The sequence below is a fragment of the Engystomops pustulosus genome, chromosome 5, assembly GCF_040894005.1.
Source record: "Engystomops pustulosus chromosome 5, aEngPut4.maternal, whole genome shotgun sequence".
Taxonomy (NCBI): Eukaryota; Metazoa; Chordata; class Amphibia; order Anura; family Leptodactylidae; genus Engystomops; species Engystomops pustulosus.
In genome coordinates this window covers 42,233,993-42,258,232 of record NC_092415.1, presented here as the reverse complement: position 1 = coordinate 42,258,232, position 24,240 = coordinate 42,233,993, and the positions used below count along the sequence as shown (strand labels likewise).

General features: G+C 44.4%; 1 protein-coding gene across 5 annotated transcripts in view; it reads right to left on the bottom strand.

Moving 5' to 3' along the window:
- Window positions 1–24,240, bottom strand: part of C5H8orf34 (chromosome 5 C8orf34 homolog) — a 176,409-nt gene that overhangs the window by 33,496 nt on the left and 118,673 nt on the right. For 4 of the 5 annotated variants that reach the window (XR_011855689.1, XM_072151747.1, XM_072151746.1 and 1 more), the window contains exon 11: window positions 6,031–6,151. The exons of the other annotated variant lie outside the window; for it this stretch is intronic. Coding sequence is in view for 3 of the 4 variants with exons in the window: in XM_072151747.1 (XP_072007848.1) it covers window positions 6,031–6,151 (121 nt within the window). In the remaining variant the exon portion in view is untranslated. The remainder of the gene's footprint in view (window positions 1–6,030; window positions 6,152–24,240) is intronic. 5 annotated transcript variants of the gene reach the window in all.

The window sequence follows — 24,240 nt, the reverse complement described above, 5'->3', positions numbered from 1 at the left end:
TTTCCGAATCCGTCGGGTTTTCGTTCGGCCACGCCCCCCAATTTTGTCGTGTGCATGCCGGCACCGATGCGCCAAAATCTCGGGGCAATACAGGGAAAATCGGCGCAAATCGGAAATATTTGGGTAACACGTCGGGAAACCGCGTATTGGGCCGTTAGTAAATGACCCCCAATGTGAACAAAAAACTGTGAAAAATTCGGGACATTTCTATACTGAACCGAGGGGCATAGCTAAAACTCCCAAGTCTTTATGTGCGCTCATTTCTTGTAGCGTTATGGTTCTCTAGGGCACAGGACTAGACATAAATCTCTAGCAGGAAGTTATAGCAGTCAAGTCAAATGGAAAGGAGTACACAGTGTTCTGTCCATGGAGAGAATGATGATTCATTTGATGTAACCCTTAGAAAACCATCAGCTATTCATGAAACCGACAAACTGTTTAGTCTCGTCCCTCAGCACAATCATTCAGGAAGTAATTAAAGGGGTGAAAAATGATTGATGATATTTAGGGAATTTGATGGCGCTATATTAAGATTATTATTATTACATTTAGTTGTTAAGAAATGTTATATTTCCTTTCAAAACTATTATTAAATTATTACTTATTTGACGCAATAAGAATAAAAAAAAATCATTTTCATTATTTGGGGCGAAATATTCACAAGGAATATATGATATAATGCATTAAGATATTGAGACACATTAGGCTGGGTTCACATGGAGTTTTTATCATACATTGTAAGGATGTCTGGTGATACATTGCTGGAACAGTGGGATCCGTGCCCTGATCCCTCCTCCTCAGCCCTGATCCCTCCTCCTCAGCCTTGATTGCCGATGTCAGCTGGTTCCAAATGTTCATTATCCTTATATGGACAGATACATCACTGGGGAAACACCCACAGTGTACGCTCAGTGGAGGCTGGAGGAGAATGCATTACTGCTGAATCCGATCCCTATAGACTTCGATGACCTCCGCTGAGCATATATGTTCCTAAGCAGAAAGGTACAGGATGGAAAAACACATCTTGCTGCATCTTTCCATCCTGTTTTCTTCACAGTACCTGATGCATATGTTATGACTTACAGGTGGGTCCTTACAAATACTTTAGTGCCCTTTTAGGAGCCTACATCCCCTTTATTGATGTGCTCAGCCATCCTGATGAGTCATAGGCTGCCCCCTACTGTCCTGAGTGGGAAAAAAATCTCTCCACGTGTTTCTCACACAGGGTTAATGTTTTTACTGACATTAATGTATATCTTGTGATTTTGCCTGAGGTAATGCAGATTACTGATTGGCTGGTTTTCCTAGAACAATCCAGAGGCTTAGGCTAGGTTCACACCTCATTTTTTGCCATACGTTGTAAGGACATGTCAAGGGTATTCCAACTTTTCCTTACAATGTATGGCGCAGATGTATCGCACTATATGCCTATTGAGTGGGATATGTCGCCCAGGGACCCCTCTTCAACCTGATTGCGGGGGGAGGAGTGGCTGATTGGCTGCCGCCAATGAATAGGGTGTTCCCCAAGTGTTGTCACTGTCCTAATATGGACAGTGACATCACTGGGTCCGCACTCCAGCCAAGCTATGTATGCTTGGCGGGGCTGTGGGGAGAGATGCTATGTGCTGCATCCGCTCCCCAGAGCAGTCCATTGCCTCTGCTGAGCGCATACGTCAATCAGGCAAAGGCTACAAGGTGAAAAGGCATAACTTGCTACTTCTTTTCATCCTGCATTTTTGGAGGTAAAGGATGTTTAGTGTCTAGACGGAGGGAGGAACTATGTCTCAGTCTGCCACTATTTGTCAATGTATAACTTCAGCGTATACATTGGGTGCTTTCGCCACGTATGCGCTTAGCTTATGCAAACAGCGTGATGTGAACCTAGCCTTAGCCCTGGGTTCTGTGTCTATTGCTAGAGATTTCTCATGGAAAGACATCTGATATTATGCTGCTGATGTAGCAGAGCTGACCAGGCTCCCTGGAGATTATTGCTAGCTTAGCTGAACACTAGTCCAGGCTGAGGTACGGATTCCTCTTCCTACAAGCAGAGGACTACTATCTTGCCACACCACCCAACTAACAGCCCTGCCAGCCCTCTGAGGAAGGCATTTGTTACCAGCTTGTTATCAGCTTCTGTTGAAGTTCCCCTAATAAAGGAACTGTGGGGATACAATATCTCTATTTACTGTGCAACATCCCCCACCAGGGCCTAGCCTTTTCTTGGGGCCTGGAGACAGCCGGGTCCCAGAATACCTGAGTGGCTGGTGGTTGTGGCCTAGGCACACTGTGGTCACGGTGCTTGGTATGGGGACTAGAGGGCTGTCCTACAGCCTGGCTGGTCTCTAGCGGGTGGTGTGTGCAAGAAATATGGAGGGAGAGTCTGATGTACTGGTTCTCCCTGAGGCAACCCCTGAGTGTCCATAATATATGTCCCTGGGTGATAGATTGCCCTTGGTGGAACGGCCCTTGGTGGAACAGCCTTATCCAGGGAACAGTTGGAGGCAACGTAGTGCAAAAATAACTCACGGTTCTTTACTGGAACAACTGCAGGCAACGGGCCAAACGATCTTGTAACAGATTCCGGATTACAGGATATTCCGGATTACTGGAGTGGTCATGGAGAGTGATCCTCAGGAGTAGTTCACCAGCCTGGTAGTAGATGCAGGCTTTGGAATCTGCAGCTCGTGTCCTGGGTTTAGCGGAGTGTCAGTGTCACTCAGTGTGTTCTGGAAGGTGTGCTCTGCAAGAGAGCTAGATCCTAAGAGCATGTGCTCTTGTGGTAAAGCTTCGACCTAAGAGCTAAGACAGACTCTCTGCTCTGAGCAAGGGCCTTGGGCCTAAGAGGACTAGCCCCTCCCTGTCAGGTGGTGGCTACTCTCCAATCACACTCCAGCTTACATAGGGGAATGACAATTCACATATACTTAACCCTTACCTGATCAGGCAGTATCTACCACTGCTTTTACCTAATGTCCAGTCAGAGAACCTTCTAGAGGGTTCATGACTCCCTCAGACAGCTCCTAACCTAGAGAGGGCGCTGTTCGCAAGTACTCCCTTGCCATTATATTGGCAGGGGTGTTGCAACAGTGTGCGTCCCTGGTCTCCCTTTTACCATCTTTCAAGGATTTTCTCACTTACACCAAAAGTGCCCCATGGGGAACTTTCCCTGTTTGGCGGCTCCCCCTCTCCTTGCTTCATCTTATCTGCTTTGATGGGTGTTGGTGAGGCTTAGCCTAGGACAAGGCTACTATGGCACCTGCAGCCCAGATGTCATCAAGCTGACCACTCCACTCTTAGTAACCAACTGCCCCTCATACACTGCCCCCCGCAAGCAGAACACAAACAAGCATGACGCCGCCGTCATCCAAAAAAAATGCACAGTAACTGAAATAGGCAAATGCAGTCCTACAATGACTTTCTGATGAACCAGTTGTTTATACACTCACCGGCCACTTTATTAGGTACACCATGCTAGTAACGGGTTGGACCCCCTTTTGCCTTCAGAACTGCCTCAATTCTTTGTGGCATAGATTCAACAAGGTGCTGGAAGCATTCCTCAGAGATTTTGGTCCATATTGACATGATGGCATCAAACAATTGCCGCAGATTTGACGGCTGCACATCCATGATGCGAATCTCCCGTTCCACCACATCCCAAAGATGCTCTATTGGATTGAGATCTGGTGACTGCGGAGGCCATTTGAGTACAGTGAACTCATTGTCATGTTCAAAAAACCAGTCTGAGATGATTCCAGCTTTATGACATGGCACATTATCCTGCTAAAAGTAGCCATCAGATGTTGGGTACATTGTGGTCATAAAGGGATGGACATGGTCAGCAACAATACTCAGGTAGGCTGTGGCGTTGCAACGATGCTCAATTGGTACCAAGGGGCCCAAAGAGTGCCAAGAAAATATTCCCCACACCATGACACCACCACCACCAGCCTGAACCGTTGATACAAGGCAGGATGGATCTATGCTTTCATGTTGTTGACACCAAATTCTGACCCTACCATCGAATGTCGCAGCAGAAATCGAGACTCATCAGACCAGGCAACGTTTTTCCAATCTTCTACTGTCCAATTTCGATGAGCTTGTGCAAATTGTAGCCTCAGTTTCCTGTTCTTAGCTGAAAGGAGTGGCACCCGGTGTGGTCTTCTGCTGCTGTAGCCCATCTGCCTCAAAGTTCGACGTACTGTGCGTTCAGAGATGCTCTTCTGCCTACCTTGGTTGTAATGGGTGTCGATTTGAGTCACTGTTGCCTTTCTATCAGCTCAAACCAGTCTGCCCATTCTCCTCTGGCATCAACAAGGCATTTCCGCCCACAGAACTGCCGCTCACTGGATGTTTTTTTTTTCCGGACCATTCTCTGTAAACCCTAGAGATGGTTGTGCGTGAAAATCCCAGTAGATCAGCATACGGCTGTATCACCACCACGGGCTTCCCATCCATTACCCAGGGACATATATTACTCTTAGGGGTTGCCCCAGGGAGAACCAGTACCTCAGCCTCTCCCTCACACACTAGAATTTAGTGGACGACCAGGTTCACAGATCTATCTTCTGTGTCTTTGACATATGACATACCAGAAGATCATCCGCAGGTGGAATGGTCACCGGGCACATGGGATGGCACTCAGTGGAGATTTAGTATATGAAGGGACACAAATACTCAGACCAGCCCTTCTGGCACCAACAACCATGCCACGTTCAAAGGCACTCAAATCACCTTTCTTCCCCATACTGATGCTCGGTTTGAACTGCAGGAGATTGTCTTGACCATGTCTACATGCCTAAATGCACTGAGTTGCCGCCATGTGATTGGCTGATTAGAAATTAAGTGTTAACGAGCAGTTGGACAGGTGTACCTAATAAAGAGGCCGGTGAGTGTAGTTATACATAAAAAGCCTTTGAGGATGGAAATGAGTCTTTTTGAGGGCACCAAGCTTTACAAATGATTTTTTATTGTATATTTCTTTTTTTTTTACATAAAGGGGTAATGAGATGTAAAGTAGACTGATAATATATTTTTTATTGTATTTTCTACTAATTATAATATAAATGCAAGAAACTTAATATACAAAGCCTATTGTCTCATGTTTTTGTTTTTCATCTTCAAATTTTAAGCAAAAAGAAATTTTGTTTTCTATTTGTAAATAGCTCCATTTGACCCTAAAGGTACTGTCCGTTTGCACAGACACATTGGGCTGTTTCACACACAGCGTGATCAGAACTGTGCAGGGTCATATCAATCTATGATGCAAGGAATCCCGTTCCAGCAGTGGGGTCAGCCCATGCATGGTCCGTTATCATGGGACGATCTTGCTGTGTGTGAAACAGCCATTAGGTGAAGATTACGATTGGTAGACAAAGCCCAGGGACTATTCCCAACAAAGTAACATAGCTGTAGCAACCGTTAATCGGGTACAGAGACTTGATCATGATTGTTCATACAATTTTACTTTTTTTTTTACTATGGTCACTCACATTTCCTGGAAATTACATCAATTATTTCTATGTTTTCAATAGAATTTGATTAATATCAGCCTTATTGTTACTATCTAGACTTGTCTGTTATTGTAAATATTAACCATAATAATTCGTAAGGCTATTTTCAATGTCCAATTTCCCATTCAAATTTAAAATATTTTTGAATAAGTTGACAACTGGGCGTCACCCTTTTCCCTGTCAAAGGGGTGTGTCTGTACTATTTCAACACTGATCTGACAGTGTGAGGATGTCTTGGAACACACCGAAACAGTGTCGGCATTTTACTGTATGTGATTGCTCCACAGACAAATGGTGGCTAAGAAAGTGCAAGAGATTTTATAATGATCTCGGCACAGTCAGTGAGAAGGATTCTGGATCCTGCTGTAAGATTTACAGGTATCACAACTTATGTAATGAATCTATTACGGATCCCTGATAAAAAGTAGCTGGTGGTGTTGCTGAGTGCCCACCACAATTCCAGATGGGTGATCGCTCCCATCCACCTCGCACACAGTAAAGAGCAGTTTTCAGCACATACCAGCGAGATGCTTTTCCATGCTCTGCAGTTCCTTTGCGGTTAAAGCTTCTTTCAAGAGTTTTTGGTTCGGTGAACCCCCACTTCTGGCAGACAAGACATCCAAGTCCCAGACTGGTTGACGCTAAAGAAGTTCAAAAAGTGAGAGAATGTACTTTTACAAACAAGTTGAAAATGGAAATAGGAAAAGCAATAATTATATGTTCCTTGCACACTGAGATTTTTGGAAACAAGTTGTTTCCTATTAGAAGTGTCTGGTGTCCTGAGCACTTTCAGGAATAGGATGTTAACTCTGTACAGCATCAAAAATACATCTTCATCCAGCTTCTATGTAGATTTATCACACATCAAGAGCCAGGAATAAGTTACACAACATCCATGACAGATGATCTCCATCACCATGCCGTACACCGGAATAGATTTTATATTAAACCTATCAATGCAGAGTTCAGTCTGGCAAATCTTTCATCTAGTATCTTTGCATAAAAATGATATATATTTATATATATAGATACTTGTAGAAATTACAAACAGCACACTTTGGAGATAAAAAAGAAGAGAAGAAGGTGGGTGCAGGCTCACTGAGATCGGGCAACAGATCCTCCAGATACAAATGATGCAAAAAAATGTAAGCAGCACTCCAGGACGTCAGGTGTCAAAGGTGAAGTAGATGAAGTTTATTCCACGTTTAAAGGTAAAACATAGTACAGCAGCGACGTTTCGGCTCAGAAGAGCCTTTATCAAGCTAAGTGACATAGGTGAATGGCGGTATATATATATCAAACACAGGTGATCACATGATCAAATCGTTCCCACCCCCTTGCATCAACATATTGCATCACATTGCATAAATTAGTGTTTAAACATTGAAAAATACATAATAATACATGAAAATACTGAAATACATACATAGGTACCGTATATACCGGCGTATAAGACGACTTTTGAAGACAGAAAAATCTTCTGTCTAGTCTGGGGTCGTCTTATACGCCGGTAATCCCGCCCGCCCCCCGTCAGTCTTCCGCGCCGTCTTCTTTTTTCTGCTGGGCGCCGCCATGTCTTTCCCCGGGGCGGCGCCTAGTATGACGTCAGCAGCGGCGCGTCATACTAGGCACCTGCCGGGGAAGATCAATGGCGGCACCCAGCAGAAGAAAGAAGACGGCGCGGACATCGGGGGAGCAGCGCAGCACATTGGGGCCACCGGAGGGTGAGTATATAAGTTTATTTTTTTTTTAATGCTGGGCTGTGCTGTATACTACTGGGGGCTGTGCTGTATACTACTGGGGGCAGTGCTGTATACTACTGGGGGCAGTGCTGTATACTACTGGGGGCTGTGCTGTATACTACTGGGGGCTGTGCTGTAATGGTAATGTTGTTGTTGTATTCCTTATGTTTATGAGCGACAGTTTTTCTGCTATGTACCTGCATGTCATAAGAATTTACATTAAAAAAAGGACCATGTTAAATTCAAATCTGTTTTTTTTTAAATTTTTACCGGTGTTTTGTATGCGTTGGAAAAGGGGTAGTCTTATACGGCGAATATATCTTAAACTCTATATTTTAAACAGGAAAGTAGGGGGGTCGTCTTATACACCAGGTCGTCTTATACGCCGGAATATACGGTATCTAAAGTACTAGTGAAAAGGATTGCTGCACTAGCACTTTAGATACCTATGTATGTATTTCAGTATTTTCATGTATTATTATGTATTTTTCAATGTTTAAACACTAATTTATGCAATGTGATGCAATATGTTGATGCAAGGGGGTGGGAACGATTTGATCATGTGATCACCTGTGTTTGATATATATATATACCGCCATTCACCTATGTCACTTAGCTTGATAAAGGCTCTTCTGAGCCGAAACGTCGCTGCTGTACTATGTTGTACCTTTAAACATGGAATAAACTTCATCTACTTCACCTTTGACACCTGACGTCCTGGAGTGCTGCTTACATTTTTTTGCATCATATATATATATATATATATATATATATATATATATATATATATATAATTTACATGTGTGTATATATATATATATATATATATATATATATTATATCAAATATATTATATAATATATGTTCAAAATTTTAAAGAAATACAAAACAAACATATCCTGCTTCAGTTTTGTCTATAACACAAGAGGGAGAAATCAATATTAATAGGATGTCCCTGACTCAATGGTTATCCCCTATTTCCCATTAACATTTTAGGAAAGAATATTAAGCTTTACTGCCCCGATCATAAAAAATGGCTCCTGCAGTTCCATTCAATGTCTATGAGAGTTCCAGAGATAGACAAGTGCTATCCTGACATCCAATAGCAGAGCAAAATCTACCACTTTGTAGCTTAAAGGGGCTGTCCACTTTCCAATGTATTTGCTGGATTGCCTGTTCGGCCTGCAATATGTCAGGGTCAGGTGGCTGAACCCGAACTTGAAACAGACATCAAGTCCACTCATCTCTAATTGCAGGGTATTATCACTGTTAACCTGTACACTCACTATGCACAGCCTTGGGGGCCATAGCAAAGTTTGGAATCTGTCAAGAATGGTGTGGAGCGGGGTAGGAAACGTGGGGGGCGAACTGCCCCATAGGCAGTTTAAATACTGTGGTCATGCAGACAGCATCATTTAATAGTTTAACATCTACTTTCCTGTGATTGCCGATTTGCGATTCAACTGGAACATGTACATGCAGCGTCAGACAGCTCTTTGGTCTTGGCCATGGTGGAGAGGTTAGAGTAGGAGTGATTGAGTGTCTGGACAGGTGTTTTTATAAATGTATACTGTTAATAAAGATAATGACGGCATATGAAGAATTTCCTTGCCCCTGTGACAATTTAATTCTTAAAATTTTGGGTTGTCATATGAACAAGGATTAATAATAGAATGCAATAGCAGGCACCTCTAATAGCTCTTAAAGTTGATCATAGCAGCCTGGGGGTATAGTGCAGTAAATTATCAGCTTCTGGAGGTCCGTCTGTAACTAGGGTTTGTCTGTATGTTGGGTGTCCTTAAGTCGGATACTGCATTTACATATATATACGGTATGTGTAAATTAACTTTCAAAACAATTCAATAGATTAATCTTTCTGTGAAACCAACAAAAACCACACAGGGTGAGTGCATACAGTTAAGGGAAGCGCAGTTCATATTATTGAACGAGGAATGACCCTAAATTCTGCAGCCTTTGGCGAGCTATAGAATGCTGCCCCCTCTGCCTCTTCCAGTAGTAATATATTGAGTTATTTTTTAATAACTTTGTTCTCCACGCAATGTCTTACACCAATGCTGACATCAGGTATGAGGAGACGCTATTTTAAAGTGTCGGGTCCTGCTTTGTAGTAGATAATTGTGTCCCTGATGCTGCCCCCATCTTGCTTCAAATAGTGCTGTCTGTGGCAGGAGGCTCAACTTGTTCACCCTTGTATTGAACATTAATAAATCAGTGGTATATTATAGAGCAGTGATGGCGAACCTTTTAGAGGCCGAGTGCCCAAACTACAACAAAGACCCGCTTATTTATCGCAAAGTGCCAACACAGAAATTTAATTTGTGATTTATACTCCCTTCTCTGTCACAGTTTTCATTGATACCAGCCCCTGGGGACACCAATATAGCAGAAAATAGTCCCAGGTAGCGCTGTCACTTTAAAATACCTCTGTGCACAGCAAGTCCTGGGATGTCTGGGACTGCAGGAAGATACCTGGAGTCATCTCTGGTGATGGCCTGAGTGCCCACAGAAAGGGCTCCGAGTGCCACCTCTGGCACCAGTGCCATAGGTTAGCCATCACTGTTATAGAGTATTTTGATAATATACCAGCAGCAATTACTAGGACCACCCCATCATACCATATTATTGCTGGTTAGTAGAATAAACTAGTGTGATTCACAGCATTTGGATTCTCGGAAAGAACAATGTTTTCTTTTATTATGAATCCCACAGATTTGGGGCGTTTAGTCGTGTAACACCATGTATCACATAATGTGGTAAACACAAGTCTTTGGTAATGGAGTCACTGGAATTGTAGAGGGAATGTAATGATAGTCTCTGTATTTATTTTCGAGTCGTATAATTGCATTTTCTCTAAAGTCTGGCTAAAGCTTATCATGAGATAAAACACTGGCAAATCTTCCCGTAGAGCGTTCTCATGGGAGCAGACAGGAGAGACAGACGTTTGACAACATTTAATATTTTTCGTTGTTTTGTTCCTATTGCAACAAGTGTAGAAAAAGCTTTATACCAATGTATCAAGATGTAACTATAAACAAGTGATAAATACATGCCTGATAGTGGTAGATTCCTTCATACAGAGTCAAATCTATAAGTTGTGGTAGATTTATGAAACGTGTAAGACTAGACAGTTTTATGCTGCACAAGATTCACATAAGACTCTGATGCCGGATTATAAATTTGGTGCATTATAACACTGTATAGTTGTTTAGTTAATTGGATTATTTTATTGCAGAAAACTGGGAGAGAATTCTGTTGGCTCACCATTATTTTTGGCGCACTGACTTTTTAGTGTGAAGCCACACCCCCTTTCATAGACCATACCCCGTTGTAGTTGTAAAAGTGCCTAAAAAAATGTCTAAACCCCTTTTTAAATGTGGTTTTCTTTGTGCAAATTAAGAACCTTAAGGGGGTTCTACCACAATTATACCACATACTGTTGGGACCTACACTCCTAGAGAATGGGATCCCATTCTCACTAATAGGTGGAGTGGCAGCACTCTGCTCCAGCATTTCTACTCACTGTCTAAGTGAGAGCTGGAGATATCTAAGAAACTTGCTCTGCAATCTCTGACACTTCCATACTAATTGTGGAAAGCAGAGGGACACAAGCTGCTTCATCCGTTAGTGAGAACCTACCCCTTAAGATAGGGGATAATTTACAAACTCAGTGCAACACCTGCTCCCCAAGGACTCAAATTACTCATGAAACCCATAAAATACAAAATGATAGCAAACTAAGGAAATCCTTGGCTACAATTTACCACAAAGGCATATGTGGTTATACATGGACACATACAAGAATTCACTCAGTGTTGTCTATTTTTTCCCATGAAAACAAGTTTCGTTAATGTACTCAGGATAACAAAATAACTCATTCTCTAATTCACTGTTATTAACAAAAATGCAGCATTTCACAGATATAAGTCCAACCTGTCTCTATCAGTCCTGGTGCATACAATTTCACTTGCCTCTAGACACGACTCTGTTACTTCTGACTTAGGGTCGGAGAAGCCATCTTGTATTTCTGTGTGACAGCCGTGGAGCTGAGATTTCTGTCTTTTTTTTTTCTCTACTCCCTGCAGTCTAGCCCCTCCCCCCTGCAGTCTAGGACGGAACTCACAGACACTGACTTCCTGCCGGCAACAGCGTGAGGAGTGTAAAGCTACAGAAAGATAAGTTCTTTATCTGGGGAGGGGGAGGAAGGCACAACAGACTTAGCAGTGTGTTGTGGAATATCAGAGATGTAGGAGAGCTGACAGTCATTGTGTGTTAAAGCATCTCATGGGTCTCATCTTTGGATCCGTCATATCTTTCTTTCTTTCTATGTGTCAGATACTAGTGAATGTTCAGAAGCTAAATGAAAGTCTATATAAACATGTACCATGATAATCTTAGCACATTTTCGGCTCACAGAACTAGATGGATCATAATGTGTCTCCTTAGAGTCCCCGCCTACACTCTGGAATTTTAAACTGAGCAGCCCAGGGAGTTTGAGAATTTTCTTTCATGGGAAACCCCATTTAAACAATTTATTTTGGACCTTTTTATACATTTTCTTATGATAAGGATTTTTCTTCTTTTTTCCTTTCTTATTTATGGTGGAAACAATCACCTTTAGATTGATGAACTCTCTATAACACTGTATCTAAAAGTATACTCTACCTGCTACAGATGGAAAACTAGAATCCTGTAGTGTTTCAACACTAGAGGCCAATTTCATAGCGAGAGAATTTAACATTGGAAGATACGCTTGGACTGACTGCTCAAACAAAAAAGTCAATTTGTGAATCAATTTGTTACAACAGCTCTGTTTTTGTAGGGATTTTATTATCTTTAAATAAAAAAAATACCTAAACTTTCAGAAACTCTCTGGAAAATGTATCAGCCTAGAAAAGTTTCTTGGGAAGGAAAGATACTTTAACGCATCACTGACAATGACATAAGCAACATCATAGTTTAAGCTAACCTCAGGTATTTATTTTATATTGTTTCTTGGTTAATATGGGGGCTTCTGGCTTGTTAAGTTACAAATAAGCCAATAGTTCAGCCTGTGGCCTCAGGTTACGTGGCCCACATGAAAGGCTTCATCATATTGGCCCTCTCTTGCCCACCTGGGATGCTCACAGCTAGCTCATGTGCTTGCTGGTGGCATCTTTCCTTTTGGGTACCTCAACACAATGTTGCATATTAGGGGTGTAAAAGGGAGATGATGTACAGTATGTGCCTCCTCAACCTGGAGGATGTGGTGATAGATATGGGTTGGGATAGATTATTTGTGGTGGTAGTAGATAAGGTGATTGTCCTTGAGGGTTTGGGTTGGTGGTGGTGCACTAAGAAGTTTCCAGCGAAGGGGATGTACAATAAGGGGATGATCGCTGCCTTACAGTGTCACGAGAATGTTATTAAATCTAAAGGGATATGGTGCAATAAGGAGAGGGTCTCTACTGGGGATACGGCATTGTGATAAGGAGTATGTCCATTCAAGACCTTAGCCTTATGAAGGAAAACATAAAGCTGATGTTACCCAGGCGCACCATCCCAGAGGCGAGTTTAGCCTCTTGCCTCAAGCAGCGACTGCAGCAAGATGGAGGTCAGCATCAGGTGTGCAGGACCTGACAAATAAAATATAGCCTCTTCACATCAGATGTCAGCATGGGTGCCGGGGAACCATTCTATAGCACGCCTCAGACAGCAGAGAGTTTAGATGTATTCATGGATGTGACCCTAGGTGATAATGAACCTGACATTACTGGTTTTAAACATGACATTGAACAATGCATAACATATATACAAATGTAAAAATAGGGCACAAAGATGATTGTGTGGCACAATCACATATCTACCAACTGTCCCGGAATCAGCAGGACCATCCAGGTTTTTTTTTACCTCTGTCCCTACATCTCAGACGGTAGGGAGATTTTCCCAGATATAGTATGTCTCGACTTAGCTAGCTGCTACAGGAGATGGGCACATCATTAAGTAATTCAAAAACAGGATGTGAATGCAGCAACTAGGCAACTTGCCCCACAAAAAAATATCCCGAAGGGATATTCACATTGGTGTATGTGTTGCATGTCTGCAGCGCGTCAATTGTATTTTGTCTCTGTGTCTGCAAAAAAACCCTGTAGGTTTAAGGCCCCATGCACACGAAGATATGTGCACCGGTGGTGCAGCAGCATCACAGCCCCCTTGCAGGTCTATGGCACCCAGTCATGGTCTGGTGAGCACAAGTTGTCTCACCGCACCGTGAGCAAGCCGTGCGGCCACGGCAATAGAGCTCCTGGTTTGCCAGCGTCATCCTTAAAAAAATTAATCTATCGTTAATTTTTTTTGCGGATCCATAGACTTCTATTGCCATCCATGATCTGCATCCGTGAAAAAATAGGACAGGTCTCAAATTTTTTTTCCACAGACAATGGATCAGTGAAAAAAAGGCAACATCCATAGAAAACAATAGCTCAGTAAAGCATCTGTGAAAATCACTGAACCACGGATACGTTGGCTCATGGTGCCCCAGTGTATAATGTAATCCCCAATGCCCCTGCACATGCCGTATATATCCACTTCACATGGAGATGGTGGGAGATAGTAAATAGTCACAATTGCTGGAGCGTTCCTGCCACATGACTGCGTAATTTTGGAACTTTCATTTACAGGTTTTTACGCAAAATTACGACAGGTTGGACCTGGCATAATTTTCTCCAGCGGTTGTGCCACCCACTGGATACATCCACTTGATCACGGGGTGGTGTGGCCGCTATAATACTCCGCGGCTCACATGATAAATCTCCCCCAATGCAAAATATGGATCTTTCACGGCAGTCCATGAAAACATACAAACCACATTGAAACTAACTAAAACATGAAACTAAAAGGGTAGGAAAGGAGATGACAGGGGTAGGATGCAAGCTTTGTTCTTTCCCTATTATTTGGAAAAGTAGAGGAAAATAAAGTAAAGGGAGGAAGGGGGAAAATGTGCTGGGTATTTACTGGGTAAATGATGTCTATTGTCTCTTATCTATTCAACTATAATTTGTAACCCAATATATTTTGAGACACTAAAACACTAGATTCCAAATTGAATGATAATATTTTAGATGAAAGTATTGAGATGGAAACATTAAAGCATGGACAAGTTTAAAGGTGCAGACCTGTGATAAACTTATCATTAAGGTAAATGTCATGTATTGATTCCTAACATTACGCCAGCGCTTTTGACATTTCTATCAGTTGTCAGGTTACGCTTCTCTAAATTTAACTTTAGATTCAGAAATCCACTATGAAATATAAATGCCCTCTGACATTTTCGTTATTTCTTAAATTTCATTTTGAACATTTTCTGCAGTATAAGTAACTTTTCATCTCCCACACTCGTTGGATTCTCTCCAATCTGGCTTGGAGCTCACATTCCCTCCCTAGATTTGCACTGTCCGTACTAGCAACCATCTTTACAAAGCACAAGGTTTCCACATGGAGGACTAGAAATGTGGGAAACACCACCCAGAACAAAAACCTTTTTGATTTTACATTTTTGTAAAGTGAAATGAAGACAATGCCACTCGCCCACACAGGATCTCAATCTGTAAAAACCTTGCACTGAGGGGTGGTTATGTGCTCTACAAGTTCCTTTATTCCTAAATAAATTGTACCATCTTTGTTCCTTTGTGCATACAATAAGTGTTACTTTAGATATTTTGTTACATCATTACTGATGAAGGGACCTTAGCAGTCTCAAAAGCCTGAATGTAAAATTATTTTATTTGGCCTCCTAAAAGCTACAGGAATTTTTTTCAATGGGATGACACTGTAGACAAACCTTTTTTCTGGTCTTAAAATCATTTTATTGATACATATTCCTTTTAAAGGTTAGAAAGAGATGGAGTTTAAAATCCATCATAATAAACCAGGGGCACTTACTTATAGATCCAGGCACCGTGACTCTGGTAATCATCTTATAATTGTTATCCATGGTCTCCTTTCCTTTTAAAATCAATGTTTAAAATTGTGCTAATGAGTTTTAATGACTCTGGAGGTGTTTCGGAAACCCCTCAGTGCTATTGCTACTGCTGCTAGATTACACAGGCAGAGGGAGCTCATTGTAACAGTCTATGAATGTGCAGTACTAAAGGGCTCTGGTAATGCCCCCAGAGCCCTTCAAGCTCATTAACATAAATTTAAAAGTTGATTTTAGATGGAAGGAGGCCATGGGTAACAAATATAAGAAAATTACCACAGTCACAGTGCCTGGATCTATGAGTTAATATCCCTTGTTTAGCATGCTTGATTTTAATTGTAGATTTTTCACTATTGTATATGTAAGTGTGTTAATTTATTATTAGAGATGAGCGAACATACTCGTCCGAGCTTGATGCTCGTTCGAGCATTAGCGTACTCGAAACTGCTCGTTGCTCGGACGAATACTTCGCCCGCTCGAGAAAATGGCAGCTCCCGCCGTTTTGCTTTTTGGCGGCCAGAAACAGAGCCAATCACAAGCCAGGAGACTCTGCACTCCACCCAGCATGACGTGGTACCCTTACACGTCGATAGCAGTGGTTGGCTGGCCAGATCAGGTGACCCTGGGATAGACTAGCCGCTGCCCGCGCTGCTCGGATCATTCTGTGTCTGGATGCCGCTAGGGAGAGAGCTGCTGCTGGTCAGGGAAAGCGTTAGGGTGTTCTATTAGAATAGTGTTAGGCAGGAGTGATTCAACAAGAACCCAACAGCCCTTCTTAGGGCTACAATAACGTTATACTTTTTTTTTTTGTTTGCTTGTGGCTGGGCTTGCTGGCACTAGTAGTGCAGCTAGTACCATATTGTGAGGAATTTGCAGGGGGACTTGCTACCGTTGTGTTTAGCTCTTAGTGACACACATATCCACCTCAAACACCAAAGTGGGAAAATTTATTAGGGGTTTGATTTCAATTAGGCACAGTCTGCCATTTACTTTTTATTTTACGTTTATTTTTTCATAACTCAGCGTCATCTCATCAGTGTGCTTTCATACTTGGCTAGAAAATAGCCATAGGAGAATCCAAACGGCTTACTTACGCCTACAGTAGCGTTATATATATTTGATTTCTGGTTGATCTGCTGGTGGCTGTCCTTGCTGCAGTGCATCTACTAGCAAATTGTGAGCAATTTGTAGTGAGACTTGCGACCGCTGTGTTTTGCGCTTAGTGACGCACATATCCATCGCAAAGACCGAAGTGGGAAAATTTATTAGGGGTTGGATTTCAATTAGGCACAGTCTGCCATTTCCTTTTTTATTTTACGTTTATTTTTTTAATAACTCAGCGTCATCTCATCTGGCATAGCAGTGTGCTTTCATACTTGGCTAGAAAATAGCCATAGGAGAATCCAAACGGCTTACTTACGCCTACAGTAGCGTTATATATATTTGATTTCTGGTTGATCTGCTGGTGGCTGTACTTGCTGCAGTGCATCTACTAGCAAATTGTGAGCAATTTGTAGTGAGACTAGCGACCGCTGTGTTTTGCGCTTAGTGACGCACATATCCATCGCAAAGACCGAAGTGGGAAAATTTATTAGGGGTTGAATTTCAATTAGGCACAGTCTGCCATTTCCTTTTTTATTTTACGTTTATTTTTTTAATAACTCAGCGTCATCTCATCTGGCATGGCAGTGTGCTTTCATACTTGGCTAGAAAATAGCCATAGGAGAATCCAAACGGCTTACTTACGCCTACAGTAGCGTTATATATATTTGATTTCTGGTTGATCTGCTGGTGGCTGTACTTGCTGCAGTGCATCTACTAGCAAATTGTGAGCAATTTGTAGTGAGACTAGCGACCGCTGTGTTTTGCGCTTAGTGACGCACATATCCATCGCAAAGACCGAAGTGGGAAAATTTATTAGGGGTTGGATTTCAATTAGGCACAGTCTGCCATTTCCTTTTTTATTTTACGTTTATTTTTTTAATAACTCAGCGTCATCTCATCTGGCATAGCAGTGTGCTTTCATACTTGGCTAGAAAATAGCCATAGCAATAGGATAGCATCGTTTGGTTTTAAAAACTAAAAAACACAAAAAAAAACAAAAAACACAAAAAAAAAGTTAAAAAAAAATTAAAGTTATAACTCTCATTTTCAAAATGTTTAACCCGAGGGCTAGGGGTAGAGGACGAGGGCGGGGACGTGGGCGTCCAACTACTGCAGGGGTCAGAGGCCGTGGTCCTGGGTGGGGTGAGACACCACCTGCTTATGAGGGAGCAGGGGAACGCCGCAGAGCTACACTCCCTAGGTTCATGTCTGAAGTTACTGGGACTCGTGGTAGAGCACTGTTGAGGCCAGAACAGTGCGAACAGGTGATGTCGTGGATTGCCGACAATGCTTCGAGCAATTTGTCCACCAGTCAGTCTTCCACGCAGTCCACCCATGTCACCGAAATCGGCACTCCTCCAACTCCTGCACCTCAGCCTCCTCCCCCCCAGTCTGCGCCCTCCCAGGAAAATTTGGCATTTGAACCGGCATACTCTGAGGAACTGTTTTCTGGACCCTTCCCACAGTCACAAACCACTTGTCCGGTTGCTGCTGAGCAATTTTCCGATGCCCAGGTTTTCCACCAGTCGCAGTCTGTGGGTGATGATGACCTTCTTGACGTAGTGGAAGAAGTGTGTAAAGAGGTGTCCGACGATGAGGAGACACGGTTGTCAGACAGTGGGGAAGTTGTTGTCAGGGCAGGAAGTCCGAGGGGGGAGCAGACTGAGGGATCGGAGGATGATGAGGTGACAGACCCAAGCTGGGTTGATAGGCCGGGTGAACACAGTGCTTCTGAGACGGAGGAGAGTCCTCGACCAGAACAGGTTGGAAGAGGCAGTGGTGGGGCCAGACGGAGAGGCAGGGCCAGACCTGGTGCATCAGCGCCAAATGTGTCAACTAGTGAAGCTCCCGTGGCGAGGGCTCCTGCGGCGAGGGCTAGATTTTCAGAAGTCTGGAGGTTCTTTAAGGAAACACCGGATGACCGACGGACTGTGGTGTGCAACATTTGCCAAACCAGGATCAGCAGGGGTTCCACCACTAATAGCTTAACTACCACCAGTATTCGCAGGCATATGAATGCTAAACACCCCACTCAGTGGCAACAAGCCCGTTCACCTCCGGCCGTGCACACCACTGCTCCTTCCCCTGTGTCAGCTGATAGTCAGCCCCCTGCCCAGGACCCTGCCACAAAAACCCCATCTTCGCCTCCACGATCCTCCACAGCATCCACCAGCGTTCAGCTCTCCATACCCCAGACGCTGGAGCGGAAACGCAAATATAGTGCAACCCACCCGCACGCCCAAGCCCTTAATGTCCACATCTCCAGATTGCTCAGCCTGGAGATGCTGCCCTATAGGCTAGTAGAGACCGAGGCCTTTCGCAACCTCATGGCGGCGGCCGCCCCTCGGTATTCGGTCCCCAGCCGCCACTACTTTTCCCGATGTGCCGTCCCAGCCCTGCACCAGCACGTGTCAGACAACATCATCCGTGCCCTGACCAACGCCGTTTCTGACAAGGTCCACCTGACCACGGACACGTGGACGAGTGCTGCCGGGCAGGGCCACTATATGTCGCTGACGGCACATTGGGTTAACTTGGTGGAGGCTGGGACAGAGTCTGACCCTGCGGCTGGTCATATACTGCCGACGCCAAGGATTGCGGGGCCTACCTCGGTCCAGGTGTTTCAGGCCTACTATGCCTCCTCCTCCTCCCACCCCTCCTCCACCTCCTCCTCCGAACTACCATCCGTGGGCATGGCGCCATCAGTCGGTAGCTCTAGGCACAGCAGCAGTGCCGTCGCTAAGCGACAGCAGGCGGTGCTCAAACTGCTGAGCCTAGGCGATAAAAGGCACACCGCCCAAGAACTATTACAGGGCATCACGGCGCAGACTGATCTGTGGCTGGCACCGCTGAACCTGAAGCCAGGCATGGTTGTGTGTGACAACGGCCGTAACCTGGTGGCGGCTCTGCAACTCGGCAGACTGACACATGTGCCATGCCTGGCCCATGTGTTAAATCTGATAGTTCAGCGTTTCCTCAAGACATACCCCAATCTGTCTGATTTGCTCACGAAGGTGCGCCGCATCTGTGCGCATTTCAGGAAGTCCAGCACAGATGCTGCCACTCTCAGGGCAGCGCAGCGCCGCCTCCAACTGCCCGCTCACCGACTGTTGTGCGACGTGCCCACGAGGTGGAATTCAACACTGACCATGTTATCCAGAGTTTACCAGCAGCGCCGAGCTATTGTAGACTGCCAGATGTCAACTTCCACCAGAACTGGTAGTCAGGTCAGTCAGCTTCCTCAAGTCTACAATGAGGAGTGGATGTGGATGTCTGATATCTGTCAGGTGCTGAGTAACTTTGAGGAGTCAACACAGATGGTCAGTGGCGATGCCGCCATCATCAGCCTCACCATCCCGCTGCTTGGCCTGTTGAAAAAATCTCTGATCAGCATGAAGTCGGAAGCTTTGCGCTCGTCACAAGAGACGGAGGAAGAAGATTCCCTTGTTGATAGCCAAAGCACCCTTAGGTCTGTTTCTCAGCGCATATCGGAGGAGGTGGAGGTGGAGGAGGATGAGGAGGAAGAGGAGGAGAATGTTGGCGAGACACAAGAGGGGACCATTGTTGAGTCCTTCACTGTTCAGCGTGTATGGGCAGAAGAAGAGGAGTTGGAGGAGTTGGAGGAGGAGGAAATGGACAGTCAGGCCAGTGAGGGGAGTGAATTCTTACGCGTTGGTACTCTGGCGCATATGGCAGATTTCATGCTAGGCTGCCTATCCCGTGACCCTCGCGTTCAAAGAATTTATTCCAGCACGGATTACTGGGTGTTCACTCTCCTGGACCCACGGTACAAGCAAAATCTTTCCACTCTCATCCCTGGAGAGGAAAGGAGTGTGAGAATGCATGAATACCAGCAGGCCCTGGTGCACAAGCTGAAACAGTATTTCCCTTCTGACAGTGCTAGCGGCAGAGTGCGTAGTTCTGCGGGACAAGTAGCGAGGGAGAGTAGGCGAGCAGGCAGCTTGTCCAGCACTGGCAAGGGTACGCTTTACAAGGCTTTTGCCAGCTTTATGTCACCCCAGCAAGACACTGTCACCTGTCCCCAGTCTCGGCAGAGTAGGGCTGATCTTTACAGAAAGATGGTGAGGGAGTACGTAGCTGACCATACCATCGTCCTAAATGATCACACAGCTCCCTACAACTACTGGGTTTCAAAGCTGGACATGTGGCACGAACTGGCGCTGTACGCCTTGGAGGTTCTTGCCTGCCCTGCCGCTAGCGTCTTGTCCGAGCGGGTTTTCAGTGCAGCTGGTGGCATCATCACCGATAAGCGTACACGCCTGTCGACTGACAGCGCTGACAGGCTGACGCTTATTAAGATGAATAAAGCCTGGATTTCTCATAATTTCCAATCTCCACCAGGTGAAGGAAGCTCAACCTGAATAATTTATCCACTCCTCCTCCTCCTCATTTTCCTCCTTGTCCTCCTCTTTGTACAGTAAAGCAGAGGAAACTGGCTATTTTTTCACAGGGCCCACTGGCTCTAGCTATAGTACTTTATGCATTTAATTTTTATGGAGGGCCACCGACCCGGTCCTCTGTTTTAAACAATTTTTGGGAGTGCCACATACAGGCACTCAATCTATTCCATTTTTCTGGAGGGCCACCTACCTGCTCCTCTGGTTTGAAAACTTTTTTGGACTGCCACATACAGGCACTCAATCTATTCCATTTTTCTGGAGGGCCACCTACCTGCTCCTCTTGTTTGAAAACTTTTTTGGACTGCCACATACAGGCACTCAATCTATTCCATTTTTCTGGAGGGCCACCTACCTGCTCCTCTGGTTTGAAAACTTTTTTGGACTGCCACATACAGGCACTCAATCTATTCCATTTTTCTGGAGGGCCACCTACCTGCTCCTCTGGTTTGAAAACTTTTTTGGACTGCCACATACAGGCACTCAATCTATTCCATTTTTCTGGAGGGCCACCTACCTGCTCCTCTGGTTTGAAAACTTTTTTGGACTGCCACATACAGGCACTCAATCTATTCCATTTTTCTGGAGGGCCACCTACCTGCTCCTCTGGTTTGAAAACTTTTTTGGACTGCCACATACAGGCACTCAATCTATTCCATTTTTCTGGAGGGCCACCTACCTGCTCCTCTGGTTTGAAAACTTTTTTGGACTGCCACATACAGGCACTCAATCTATTCCATTTTTCTGGAGGGCCACCTACCTGCTCCTCTGGTTTGAAAACTTTTTTGGACTGCCACATACAGGAACTCAATCTATTCCATTTTTCTGGAGGGCCACCTACCTGCTCCTCTGGTTTGAAAACTTTTTTGGACTGCCACATACAGGCACTCAATCTATTCCATTTTTCTGGAGGGCCACCTACCTGCTCCTCTGGTTTGAAAACTTTTTTGGACTGCCACATACAGGCACTCAATCTATTCCATTTTTCTGGAGGGCCACCTACCTGCTCCTCTGGTTTGAAAACTTTTTTGGACTGCCACATACAGGCACTCAATCTATTCCATTTTTCTGGAGGGCCACCTACCTGCTCCTCTGGTTTGAAAACTTTTTTGGACTGCCACATACAGGCACTATCCAAATTAAATTGTCTCCATAGCAGCCTCCACACGTTGTCTCCATTGCTACCTCCAAAAGTCGTCCATATAGCTGCCTCCATACATCGTCCCTTTATCAAACGAGGTGTGTCAGGCAGAAATTTGGGTTGTTTTCATGGATTCCACATCAAAGTTGTTAACTTTGTCGCCACCCAGCTGTGTTATCCACAAAATATACTGGCAAACTTTTATCATTTACCAATATTATTTCAGCGCTTCTTGCGCTTCTGTTTACATTCCCCTCACCCGCCATATCCTAAACTTATAAGAACGCTACTACACTTGATCTTATACAAAAGGTTCTTAGAAGTGCTGTTTGGGGAGTAGCCTAGAGACACGGGCTTGGATTGGCGAAAGCTCTCCTGGCAGCGGAGCGCCAGCTCCATGCCAAGATCCAACTAACATAGTTTTAACTGCAGCACCTTTAATCTACTACTAGTTCACTGCCTCCATACATGGTCCCCTTATCAAACGAGCTTTGTCAGGCAGAATTTTGGGTTGTTTTCATGGCTTCCACAACAAACTTGTTAACTTTGTCGCCACCCTGCTGTGTAATCCACAAAATATACTGGCAAACTTTTATCATTTACCAATATTATTTCAGCGCTTCTTGCGCATCTGTTTCCATTCCCCTCACCCGCCATATCCTAAACTTATAAGAACGCTATTCCACTTGATCTTATACAAAAGGTTCTTAGAAGTGCTGTTTGGGGAGTAGCCTAGAGACAGGGGCTTGGATTGGCGAAAGCTCGCCTGGCAGCGGAGCGCCAGCTCCATGCCAAGATCCAACTAACATAGTTTTAACTGCAGCACCTTTAATCTACTACTAGTTCACTGCCTCCATACATGGTCCCCTTATCAAACGAGCTGTGTCAGGCAGAATTTTGGGTTGTTTTCATGGCTTCCATGTTAACTTTGTCGCCACCCTGCTGTGTAATCCACAAAATATACTGGCAAACTTTTATCATGTACCGATATTATTTGAGCGCTTCTTGCTCACCTCCTTTGGTTCCTCTCTGCCACCCATTGGTTTGAAGCCTGAGTCCATTTAGGGTATGTCGCCATGCCACTCTCTAGCCTGCCGCTGCTGCCGCTGCCTCTGCATGAAGTCCCCTATAGTGTCAGGGTCAATTATTGGATGTTTTAGATGCTATCTAGCTTCATTCTGTCACTCTGTCATGGCCATGCTGTTGCCCATAATTTTGGCATAATGGTGCATTTAAGCAGCCTCAGAGGCATCCATGCATGCTGCCCCTGCTGTTTCCTGTCCATTTCCGTGGTGTTTCCATCCTTTTCTGAGGTTCCCAGGTGTTTGGCCAAGCTTCCCTGTGCAGAGCCTTGGTCCCCTTGCTCGAGTCTCCCATTGACTTCAATGGGGCTCGTTATTCGAGACGAGCACTCGAGCATCGGGAAAAGTTCGTCTCGAATAACGAGTACCCGAGCATTTTAGTGCTCGCTCATCTCTATTTATTATTAATTTATTTCTACCTTTTTATTTTTAACTTATTGACTTGTCCTACTATGGGACATGAACAAGCAATTCGTTTCATTGCTTGTTCATTACAATACTCTGCAATACTGATGCATAGGCTGACACTATGCCTGTAAGGTACTGTATGGAACAAGACCTTACAGGCATTTACTATGGACAGCCCTGGAGCCCTCAGACCCCGGGGTTGTAATAGGAATGATCGGCGTTGAAGAGGTTCTGATCGAGCAGGGAATATCCCTGCAGCCATTTAAATGCCGCGGTTGTGCTAACTGCGGCTTTTAAAAGCTAAACACCCGCAATCAGTGCCCACTACGGCCGCGGATGTTACTCGGGGATGTCAGCGGTAGATTACTGCTGACACCCCGCGTTTTCCGATGTCGGCTCAGCTCCAATGCAGAGCTGAATCGGCTATGGCGCTGAGCGTTAGTACTAGTACAGCGCGGAGCACTAAGGTGTTAAATGTGGTCTTCTGAAGATTCCTCAACTGCATGAAGTTAAGATGTATTCCAGTCGCTTGTCACAAGAGTGGTTGGGACCCACATGGATCATGAGAACCCGGTTTATTGTAGCCCCAACTGAACAGAACAGCAGGTAGCACATATGACCAATTGCTCTATTCTCTGCTATACCTCTATGGCACTGATTACTTCCATCAGTGCCTAAGACAAAGAATGGTCATCATCCTGCCACTCCATTAACATCCAAACCCTGTTATCGTGATTCGTGGGGGCCTGTACACTGGAACCCCCACCAATAAACAAGTACCACAGAATAAGGCATGACTTTTACGATGTTTATGATTGGGCAACCCCTTTTAAGGTGTTTTAATAAGAAGCGGTGACACA